The sequence below is a fragment of the Lolium rigidum genome, chromosome 5 (assembly GCF_022539505.1).
Source record: "Lolium rigidum isolate FL_2022 chromosome 5, APGP_CSIRO_Lrig_0.1, whole genome shotgun sequence".
Classification (NCBI taxonomy): Eukaryota; Viridiplantae; Streptophyta; class Magnoliopsida; order Poales; family Poaceae; genus Lolium; species Lolium rigidum.
The window spans coordinates 167,292,260-167,304,672 of NC_061512.1; the positions used below are offsets into that span (position 1 = coordinate 167,292,260).

Here is a 12,413-nt window from a genome sequence, read left to right on the forward strand (position 1 = left end):
TTGAGGCACGGCAGCTTCCTCGATTTAACCTTGGGGTCAATTTTTGGGACGCTTACATAAGTTGTACAAAAGCAAACGAGAAGATCATTCTCGCCCCGTGGCAATTGAACTCTTACTTTGGCTTTATTGACCGTCTCCGTCAATTCACCCATCATGCACCAACAAATCCTGATCAATTAATAGTTATCACCGAACAACTCTGTCAAGTCAATCAGAAAAACAAAACGTTTGCTTTCTCACTAGACTTTTGGCTGCCAAACGTCGTTGTTCACAATGGTGCACGAGACAAGCTTGCTTGAATTTTGTTCTCATTTTCTCGAAATACATATATAGAGAGGCCGTTCGAATTTTCCAGGGTGAGCAAAGCAGCAGCAAAGCACATCCTCTGCTGTGCCGTACATTGTAGACGATACGTTGCCACATTCTTGCAAGAAAAATACAAATAGGGCAGTCACATAGCAACGATTTACAGGGAACCCTGCATATATAACTCTTGCGGTTATTCTTTCAAGTGGAGAAGTAACACGGTACACGACTCCAAGCATCCTAATCTACCCAGGGCTGCCAGGTCATGCGGATAGAACAGTTCATGCATAAGTAAGTAGTAAAAAAGTTCTTGGGGCTATATATATCTGGTCGGCACTAAAAACTGTCTCTAACGTTAAAAACGTCTTGCTTGGATCCATGCTACTAAAATAGGGACACCGCATAGTTCAGACAAAACAACTGTTCCAACTTTTACAAAAAAAAAAACACTATATTTTAAATAAAATATCATCGTCATCGAGCTGTTTCTAAAAAAAAAGATAACCACATGATCTTGTCACAACATCATGAACATGAACGACCACCGAAGACTGGACAATAGACTTATGAGTGCCGGCTAGGATCTCAAACAATATTGAGCCACGGTTAAAAGGTTAACCCCTCATAGTCATTAAAACAACAACCAATCTCAGCCCGAGCTTTGGTCGCCCTCCACCACGCGACCAGGGGTGAAACCCTAGATCCCGGCCTCCCCAGTCCCCACTCCTCCCCTCCCTTGGCCATCGTCGGGTAAAGGCCGCTTGGTGCCACCGTCGCTAGCCCTTCATTTACCTGACACGATGAGAATCACGCGGGGCGGTATCCTCCTTGACGGTGGTGTAGGTCGACGGAGGTCGGTGTGGCCTAGCGTGCTGCGCTAGGGGCGACTTTTCACAAGACGAGAAGACCAACTCCTCTCATTGCTGAATCGATCTTCAATCAAAGATTTGTACCACCCTTTACTGAGATGGAAATGCCCGATTTAGCATCACTTGTTCTTCCGGAAAAATATTGTGGAAAGATATTGCGCCTTTTGGTGGATTGTGTCTAGTAAAATTATGTTTGCCATTGGTTACCTTTTTGTGACAAATTCCACTCGTTACCCTTCGTTATGTGTAGTTACCCATTTAGTGAAAACTGCCAAGATTACCTCTTTCAAAAAAAAAAAATCCTGTTCTTATCATGTCCGGCAAGGTGTGAGGCTATGAACTCAAACAGTAGAGCGTTGATAGAACTTGGAGATTGCCTGCCACCGGGCCACGCTTATCACACCGTCATTAAACAGTCACCTGGATAAGCCCTAATCCTCTTCGCCGACCAAGCTCTAGCAGTTTCTCTGGAATCCAAGGCCACGGGTAGTGGCTCCCAGCTTCTCTTCCACTATTCAATCACGCGCTCAAGGCACAGCAGTTTCGAGAATTTAACCTTTGGGTCGATTGACCAAGTTAAGCAAACGAGAAGATTATTCTCGCCGCGTCTTAGTTAAGCTTTTACTTGCCCTTTATTGGCCGGCCGTCAATTCACCCATCATGCACCGATGCAATGCACACGCACGGACGCCGCAATCAAATCCTTGTCAGTTGTCACCGAACAACTCTGTCAAGTCGAGTGATCTGGCCTCTCGAAAACAAAACACTCGCTTTCTGAATAGACTTTTGGCCGCCAGGCGTCGTTGTTCACAAGATGGCGCACGAGACAGACTGCTTGAACTTTTGCTGTATTTTTCTATTTTCTCGGAAAGGAGACACAATCCGTTCGAATTTTGCAGGGTGGGCAAAGCACATCGTCTGTTGTGCCATGCTTTCGGGTCCGGAGAAGGCATATTTGCAGGAAAAATACAAAAATGGCAGTCACATCGTGGTTATTTTTTGCGAAAAAAAACCTTAGCATTAAAAAAATATCGAATAGTAGAAAACACCTTAACAAAAAGAAAAATAACAACAAAATTCTTGAGATATCCTTCGTCTTCAAACTCCAATTGAAGAAGTGATATCACGCACAACTACAAGCATCCTAATCTACTTGGGGCTGCCAGCTCATGCGGATATACGGCGTACACGATGCGTGCAATAGAGAAGAGTTTGCAGTGAACAAGTAAACATTGTCTTAGGTGTATCATGTGTGGTGTGGCTATCTCTTCAATTGGAATTATACCTTTGGTCTTTTTCTTGCAACCTCTATATATGGAAGTGGTGAATCGGGCCAACGAGGACATTTGATTTATGTGTGTGCGAGTTTTGTATCCAATCCCCTTCATGGTTATTTGCATCCATCACCTCCGGCAACGTCGGTCCGTTAAAATCGGGTCAATCCCTGAGTCTTAGCCTGGATGGTATGGTATCATACCATGTCATAGAAAGGATGATACTTCACAATTTGTAAATTTTTTTCAAGGTTATCGTCTGATTACATGGATTCCCCAAAATCATTGACTCGGATAGCGACGTCAAATTCACAAGTGCTCAAGAAAAACACTACTACATCCGTTCGAAATTATAATACGTTTTAAGCCTATTAAAACGTCTTAGAATTTTTGAACAGAATAGTAGATAAGTACTCCCGATGTCCCATAATATAATATATGTTATTGCAACTTGTATACTCCTATATTGATTATAATAATATTTTATATTATTGGACGGAGGGAGTATTTACTTATCCAATATGGATGAAGTATGTGGCATTTTAAATAGGTAGAGTCCACTCTGGTGAGATACGTGTATTCACATATATACTAAACAAATCAAAATAAATATATCACTTCACAGTACTCCTTCGATATTGTTAGGTTTTATCTCAAGTCAAGCCTTTTAAGTTTGACCAACTTTTTACTACCTATGCCCACAAATAGATGTTTTAGATTTGTCAAAATTTGAATGCATGTAGACACTATTTATTCTATAGATACATTCAAATTTAGATAAATTTAAGATATCTATTTATAAACATAGGGAGTAAAAATGGCAATATGTATATAATGAGTTTGACATCACTAGATGCATCTTCGATTGTAGTTTCATAATTTACTAACTTCATGTCATGAATACTGCTACATTTATTTATAAAGCTGATCGAATTTTAAAAGTTTGGCTTAGGACACAACCTAACGTACACTTATTTATGAACCAAGGGAGTATTTCGTGCAGAAAATTGTCTTGTTTCTTACACGGTCATATAGTACGCAAAGTCATGACATGATCCAAAGTTCTGCTCCGCGTGATTATACAATTTTTTCATGTAGTGTACATACACTAGCTAATCAAACCCACCAATTTCTACAACAACAGAGTTGTGAATTTCATCCACGAGTTCAACATTTGGTTATCCATAGTTGCCCGACGATCATGATACAGTAAGTGTATTTCTTATCTCTAGAAGCCGAATTAGTTACGGGTCAAACATGGATACTTTTTCGTCCATAGTTTTTTCGATGGTTATAGTACAATGTTAAAAAGGTAGATACATAATTTAGTTCAACTCTACTTGACATGTGGTTGGTAGAGTTGTAATAATGCTACACTGAGATGATTGTAACTGAATTGTTGAGAATTTCATGTTGTATTATTCACTTAGGTTTAGATGATCTGATGGTTACCCTTTGGATTTATGCACGCGCTTGTTTTTTAGCTGATGTGTACTTTGGTCTTTGGGCATGGGCAGGAGGATAAAACGCTTTATTAGTGACAAACCCAATCCTTTTCAACCTTGGAATGAAAGGCGAACAGCTGTTTCTTCCCACAAAATAGTTGATGTGGCATTTCTTGCTTTGATAGCTCAGTGGAACCGCGGAAGAGATTTGCATATTCACCAAAAACAAAAACCGCAAAAGATTGTGTGGAGCCGAGACAGCACATCTGGACCCCATGGCGTAGCAGCAACAACAACTGGCGTAGCATATCATCCAGCGTGCTGACGGCAACTTCTCCACGAACACACATAAATTAAAATGCAATTATGTGGTTGGCGATTGCTGTTTCCCAATAGCTTGGGCACCGTAGGGCTTTACACGCTTGCAGCCACGAATGAATGGACTAAAACAAGATACATCTGACAACCACTTGTATAAAAAATGGTGTAGTAGTGTAATTTCACTTTTAATTGTTTAGTTTCGTCCTGGAAATATGTTGTCAGGCGGCAAGGATCGCTTCTCGGCGCGATTTTTGGAAGAATATAATGTGTCCTGGCAGCTTTAAGCCTGCTTTTGGTTTCTTTCCTCTGCAAATAAGCAACTGAAAACAAGTTTTTTTTATGTACATATAAAGCAATTGAATTGAAGAAATGCTAGACCTAATCTGCTGTTGGAACCCTTTATTTTGAACATATGAAAATTGTATTTTTTGAAAAATACGTACATATAAGCAATGATGTATAGTTTAAGTGTGCAAAGTCTCAATCCAAAATAAGTTATGTTCTACTCTACACAAACAAGATAAATTATAAATCGCGGTGCATGAAAAGTGCACCTTCAAACCTGCTAGACCTAATCTGCCAGATTTTTCTTTTTTATGTAGCCCATTATACAATGTATTTTAGATTAAGATATTACACGCCTAGAAGTATATATTACCAACATGCAAGTTTTTCTCAGATACTAAACTTGAAAATTTCATTCTTTTTCTAAATTTTCAAAATGAAGAGCTCTAGTGACCTCGTGCTCTAAGTACCTTTTCCGGAGTGCGTCCATTTGGCCTTGAGCTCCATGGACCTCGTTTCTGAAAACTTCAAAAAAAAATCAAATTTAAAGCTTCAAAAATTCAAAAAAATACTAGAATGTAATCAATGATTTATTTTTCTCATGTGTAAATTTTCAATAAACAATAGCTTATATCCTATCCTCGTAAAAAATGGTAAAAATACAAATCTGTGAGCATTAACCGTGCAACTTTTGTATCTTCTAAATTTGGTCAATTTGTCTTAATTGTTAAGCCTAAAATACAAGGTATTTTACATTAAAAGTTTGGACGCTCATAGTGCATAGTTGACTATATCCACGCATTTTTTTGGAACTTTGAAATCAAGTTTTTATTTTTTTAAAGGCTCCATGAAGCTTGGGTGCCATAGCTTTTACCCATAGGTAAGGGTACCCACACGGGGGTAGGGCGAGTATAGTTATATGGCCATAGATATACCCAAACCTTTCCCTTCTTAATCTGACATGTGCGCCTCCCCATACACCGCCACAAGGTATGTGGTCAGCAACAACGACAAATCGACAATGACCTATGTCTCCCCCCTTCATATATATCCATTCTATTCTCTGTTTCTTCAGCCTGGCAAGTCGGGAGCAAGTAGGGGCACAGCAGGTAGGAGGCAAGCCTGTAGAGAGTTGGAGACGGTTGTGATGTGGTGGTGCACGGGACTGTGAACTATTGTATCACAATGGATACCTAGTGGATAAGGGTACCCACCGGTTATGGGTGTGCAGGTACAGTTTTATACCCAACGGTAAAGGTATGGCTAAAGTTTTGTATTTACGAGTTATACGCATATGGGTATGGTATTATTTTACCCTAGCCATATCCTGCCTATGGCTACCCTTAAATTTGAAAGTTGTCATGCATATTGGTAGGAATATAGACAAAAGGTTTGGTCTCAAGGACTCAAGGTGTGTCTTGACTTCGCAGAGGTGAAGATGAACAATTCTAACAACAACAGACTTGGCAGAAGCATTGCATTCTGAGAAAACTTGTCACTCAAAAGTTTCAAGACGACTGACGGAAAACTGTCACTCGTTGGCCATGTCAGGTTGTGTCAGCTTTAAGCCTGCCAGGTTCTTATCTCTGCACATAAGCAACTGAAAATCCTCTAAAAGTATATATTTTATTTACATACACATGTGAGACCATGGAAGTGAAGAAACGGTAGAACGAGTCTGGGACGTTCTTATAGTTGGCCATATCACATAAAGTACGTGTCAACATAAAGAAAAAAATGTTTATCTCAGGGTGGCGTAAGTTCTGAGAGATGCAGATAAACAATCCTAGCAACTGTTTCGGGCTGACAGAGGCATTGCATTATGAAAAAATAACTTTTTTACGAAAGGCAGTAGGCACTGCTTTCATTGAAAATAGAAGAAAGGCGCATAGTATGGAACTCTGAACTTACAGGCAGAAAATACAGAGCGAAAACCAGGAAAGACAAAACAATTCTAAACTGAACTGTAACTAACGTTATACACTATGAATAGGCAAACTCCAGGGGAACACATCCAGCCGCAGAAGTTATACTTCAGCTGAAGCTATCGAGCAGCCTCGCCGGCTTAGTTAGGCTAGTCACTAGTGCGCTCTGTGTGCCAAAGCGCCACAGCAAAGTGCGCCCAGCAAGCGACCCACTCTTGCGCCAAGTCAATGATCCTCAAATAAACACATTCAGAAGCTTGGTTGTTATTGAAAACCCGATCATTCCGTTTCTTCCATAGCATCCACCACACTATCGTGACACATGAGTTCGAAGCTCGAGATCCTTGCTTGTTCAGACCCGACGCTTGCGTATCCCACCAAACATTGATTGAAGTAGCACTGTGAAGCGGAGAGGTTAGAGGCCTTCCCATTTTAATCAAAAACATCTGCCAAACTTGCCTCGAAAAATCACAATTGGTAAGCAAATGCACACATGTCTCTGGCTGCCGCCAAACTTGCCTCGAAAAATCACAATTGGTAAGCAAATGCACACATGTCTCTGGCTGCCGTTGACATAAAAGCAAATGGGGTTTTGTGGAATTCCTCGAATCATCAAGTTTCCGCAGTTAAACACTTTCCAATAGCACCCAGCCACACAGATACTTGTCATTTAAGAGGCGCATCGGAGTCCCATATGTGCCTTGAGGTGCTTGGTCTAATCCATCCTTCAAACTGAATTTGATAAGCAGTGAAGATTTACCGTCAGCAGTCCAAAGCTACTTAATCGAGTACTGCACTCCAGGGGTTAGGCGAACCTCAAGCAATCTTTCCCAGATATCAGTGAATTGGGTTATAGCGTCAGTTGTCAGATTTCTTTTTAAGTGACAGATCCACCGATTATATTCCAAAGCATGTTTAACCGGAAGTTTGCGCATGGTGCAGTGAGGGAAAAGATCAGGCGACAACAAACAGACAGAATGCTTGTCCAGCCAAGGATCTGTGCCAAAAACTTGTTTTTGCACTATCTCCAAGTGATATGATGATGGATGCCTCAGATAGCTTTGTCACTTGATTGTCCACCAGAATAGGGGAGACCTTGCCAAGGCTTCTCATCTTCCTCCCATTGCTGGCCAAGCCATTTCACTTGGCGGAATCGGATATTGGTTATACCCACAAAGCACAACCTTGAATAAAATGCATCCTTCAATACTCATGGGGAATTTCCAACCCGACAGCTTCTTCACAGACTTGTCCAAGATGGGTTGATAGTGAATGCGATTGAGCCTTGAAGGGGCATTGTCAAGGTAGGTGCAAGGGTATGTTGCCACCGGGCAGTTAAACTATTGCATCAACAATTTAATATCCATATCTTTACATCTAACGGGAGTGCAAGAACTCTTTGAGAAATTTGTGCTTAACCTGAAGCACTTCCAAACATGCTCAAAATGTGGTTGACCGTGCGCATGTCATTGGCATCTGGATTGATGTAGAGATATTCTATATTTTAGACCTTGCCTTCCAATTGACTTGAGCAGCCCAGCATTTTCAGCAGCATCAACACAATACACCAGGCAATCCATCACAATTGAGAACAACAAAGGCAGCATTCGGTCCCCTTGACGCAGCCCCCTACGGTGCAGAATTTCGTCCGTAAGATCACCATTTATTAAGATTCTGGTATAAGAAGAAACAAACAGCTGACAAATCAGATTGAGAAATTTAGGACCAAAACCTTTTGCAGCTTGGACCACCAAGAGGAATTCCTAGGAAACTGAGTTGCCAGAGAAAATGTCATGCCATCCAGAGTTGAGGAGAAAGCAATCCAATCTGACCATCGCCGTATTGTCCTGTTCATTGGACCAGGTATATCTTCTTCCATGCATATACATCTGCTGCAGCTCTAGGTTGTTGATGAAACGATGAAAGGTGACCATGGTTCTTCTATTGATGTTTTGAGAGCTTTTGCCAGATGCCTCTGCAATTAAATGTAGTCTCCACAAACAATGCAAGGGATTGAGGACTGAATTCTTTGTTGCAGATCATCAAAAAATTGCAGCTTCTCAGCCTCAATCTACGGTCCTTATACAGATATTCCAAACGCAGATGCTCAAATTGTATAGTCAACGGAGATCCAGTGCTTGTTCAACACAACATTTGCAACTGATAGCACTTCATCTTTCCAAGCACAAACAAGACCACCACGGGTGCCATCAGCAGGTGAGAAAACAAACTGATCAAAAGCAGGTCCACAGGCTTCAAACACAACACTTGCTGTCACAAAATTCATTTTTGATTCTTGTATACAAACTAGACTGACCAAATTTGACTGAGTAATTGAACTTTGCCACCCAGAAATTTCAGGATGTGCTATGACGGCTCTGACAAAAAAAAAAAACTGCAGCACTTCTTGCCTGATAAATTGCATCATTCTCAAGGCAGCCATGCGCTGTTTCTCCAGAAAAAGATTTTTTTTCGATAAAGGATACTTTATTACTTCAAGAAGCAATTACATCCAGCCGTATAACCAGGATGCACACAGCCGTTTGTTGTCTCACGAGTCCAAAGTTACGAAAACAAAAAGGCGAAATACATATCGGAACGATGAATCATATGACGCCTAAGATGTAGGTGGAGCTACTATCCGAAGACTATGCTGCCACCCATGTAGGAAAAAAGTATCCCTCGCCGTATCCTCCAACCGTGTACAGACCTCCGTAAATAGGTCTCGGTTCTCCACACGCTGAAGAGGTAACCACGAACGGAGAATACATGTGCATCTGTAGATGACCTGCAACAAAGAGCACTTTTTGTCATTAAAGATCTTGTCATTTCTACATAGCCGGAGCGCCCGGATAACTGCTAGCGCCCCCATCCTAAGAAGCATTTTAAACCTTGAGTTAATACCATGAAGCCAATTGCCAAAGACATTAGCGACACTAGTCGGCGGATACAAGGTAGACGCTACTTGGATGACCGACCATATATATCTCGCAAGCCGGCACTGGAAGAATAAATGTTTGATGGTTTCATCATGATGACAAAAGACACATCGTGTACTTCCGTGCCAATTCCGCTTAACAAGATTGTCTTTGGTGAGTATGACCCCGCGACGAAGGTACCATCCAAAAAAATTTATTTTTAATGGTATCTTCATCTTCCAAATTTTTATTATTATTATCAACTGGTAAGTCAGAAAGCAGGATCGCATTGTACAAAGATTTTACAGAAAAAGTACCATCTACATGGAGGTTCCATCGAAATTCATCTGGCTCTGGCGATAACTGAATATCTCCAAGCCGCTGAATTAGACTGTTCCATGCCACAAGTCTTTGTCCTAGTAAAACCCGTCTGAATGTCACATTCGGAGGTGAAGTAGCCATTATAGTTGCAATGGTATCACCTTGTCGACGTGCAATTCTATACAAAGCGGGATACTGTTCACTTAGAGGTGCATTGTCTAGCCAAGCATCCTCCCAGAACCGTATCCGTGCTCCATTCTTAATAGAGAAAGTCCCATGTCGAAAAAACACATTTTTTGTCGCCATAAGACCAGCCCAGAAGTGTGAATCCCCAGGTTTCCAAACCACTTGAGATAATGTCTTCGAGCCGATGTACTTTCTCCGAAGTATAGTTTGCCAAATCCCATCCTCGGTAAGTAGCTTAAAAAGCCATTTACCCAGTAGAGCTGAATTCTTGACCTCCAGGTCGTGAACTCCAAGCCCTCCTTGATCTTTGGGACTACAAACTATACTCCATTTAATCAGTCGATATTTCTTTTTCTCGTTGTCCCCTTGCCAAAAGAATCTGGATCGATTATAATCGAGTTTATGCATAATTCCTTTCGGTAGGATGAAGAATGATAACATATGCAGTACCATATTAGTTAGTACTGAATTAATGAGTACCAATCTTCCACCCAGGGACAACAATTTACCTTTCCAACTACTGAGGCGTTTTTGTAATCTTTCTTCCACTAATTTCCATTCCGCAATTGTCAGTCTCCGATAGTGAATCGGAATACCCAAATAACGAATCGGAAATTGGCCTTGCCCACAACCAAATAACTCTGTATACATAGCTACATCGTCTTGGGCGTCACCGAAGCAGAACAATTCACTTTTATGGAAGTTAATTTTCAATCCTGATAATTGCTCGAAAGCTGCTAAAATTAATTTCAGATTTCGAGTTTTTTCAAGATCGTGATCCATAAAAAGAATTGTGTCATCAGCGTATTGAATGATAGATAAGCCACCATCAACCAGATGTGGAATCACACCTTCAATCTGACCATCAGACTTGGCTCTCTCTATGAGTACCGCCAACATATCCGCTACGATGTTAAACAACATCGGAGATAGCGGATCCCCTTGGCGTAACCCTTTTCGTGTTTGGAAGTACTGTCCGGTGTCATCATTAACCCGGATTGCAACACTACCTTCATACACGAAATCATTAATCGTTTGTTGGTCCATCTATGTGATTAGGGAGCCGCGTGCCTTGGGTGTTGTTCGCTTGTTTAATAGATAGATGCAGAGATTTCACCTCTGTTAAAAAAATCCCATGTTCTCATGTTCTGCAGAACTGCCTGGGAAGAGGATCCGAACTCCAAAGCTTATTTTTATCTCGCTGCAGGTAAACCAACCTTGAGAGGCAAAAGAGCCCGTCAGTGTACCAGTCACGCCTAACTCTCCTGCATCATGAACACAGAAAATAAACCTCGTCTCAAAAAGTCAAGTGTCAACAGGTCAGGCCATTCACGGCTCGAGCATGATCAACCTACAAATCATTCATCCGCCAAACCGTAACGACGTCTCCTAACCCCTAGCGACACGTTGTACTGCTGAAAATTTTAACCAGAACGTCTCCTAAATTAGCATCACCGAGCTACATAAGCACCGCTGAGATGCCAACAAGATCATCCACTCCACAGCCAAGACAACAGCAGAAGCATCAGTAACAAAGAGCAGTCATGGAGAAGAAGAGATCGCCATTGCTGGCTTTCAATGCGAAGCTGCCCATGGTGATCGTCCTGCTGCTGTTCGCGTTCATGGCGAACGAGGCGGACGCGCAGGTGTTCTGCCGGTCCCAGTTCAACCTGGCCAACGAGGCGTGCAGCCTGAGATCCTTCCCCGGCGCCAACCCGGCGCTGCCCCGGCGGCTGCTCAACGCGTCCTCGTCCGCCGGCTACGAGCTGCAGTCGGCCCGCGACGAGCACGGCGGCAGCGGCCATGGCAGCGAGCACGGCAGGGAGCACAGCAGGGAGCACGGAAGCGACCACGGCAGCGGCGACCACGGCGGCAGCCACCACCACGGGCACCACGGGCACGTAGGAGGGGCCGACCCCTACGACACGGCGTGCTGCCGGCGCCTCATGGGCATCGACAACGCCTGCATCTGCCAGGCCATGTCCTTCCTCCCGGTCTTCATGAGCAGGGTCAAGCACGCCATCAAGCTCACTCCCGTCCCCGGATGCGACATCTCCTTCGAGTGCGCCGCCGTCAACTGAACGCCCCCGGCCGCCCGCCAGAGCAGCCGAGGCAGTTAAACTGAAAAGTAGTGGTCTTGCAGCAATTTTCCATTTCCTGGTTACTAGCTTTGTCAACAATTCGCATGCTCGTTATATTAAGTTTTTTGTTAAGAAAGAAAAGGATACTCCGTATTATAAGTTCTGATAGAGCCATACAGAGTATCAGTCATCTGTACTTTTTTTAGCTTTCATCTGTACTTCATGTTAGAAGTATGGCTGCATTCCCAAAGGTTTTTTCTGAAGATTTAACAGTGAACTGGCATTCTCTACACACCGGTGTAACTAGATCTCGTTTGTGTAGTTAACAGATATAAAGTTGACTAAATGTTTTATGTTCCAGATTTATTTCGTGTTCAGACTAACTATTTCGCAGTTACCTGACCCACGAACCAGATATGAACCAATAAAGCAATTGCGATAGTTATCTCAAGCTTTGCGGTAGAAAACAAGAAGAAATTTGT

General features: G+C 42.3%; 1 protein-coding gene across 1 annotated transcript; it reads left to right on the forward strand.

The window, feature by feature from the left end:
- The first annotated feature begins 11,394 nt into the window (after positions 1-11,394).
- Positions 11,395-11,931, forward strand: LOC124656664. The gene has a single exon (XM_047195369.1). It carries the CDS (start codon positions 11,395-11,397, stop codon positions 11,929-11,931), a length of 537 nt encoding a protein of 178 aa, XP_047051325.1.
- The last annotated feature ends 482 nt before the right edge of the window (positions 11,932-12,413 follow it).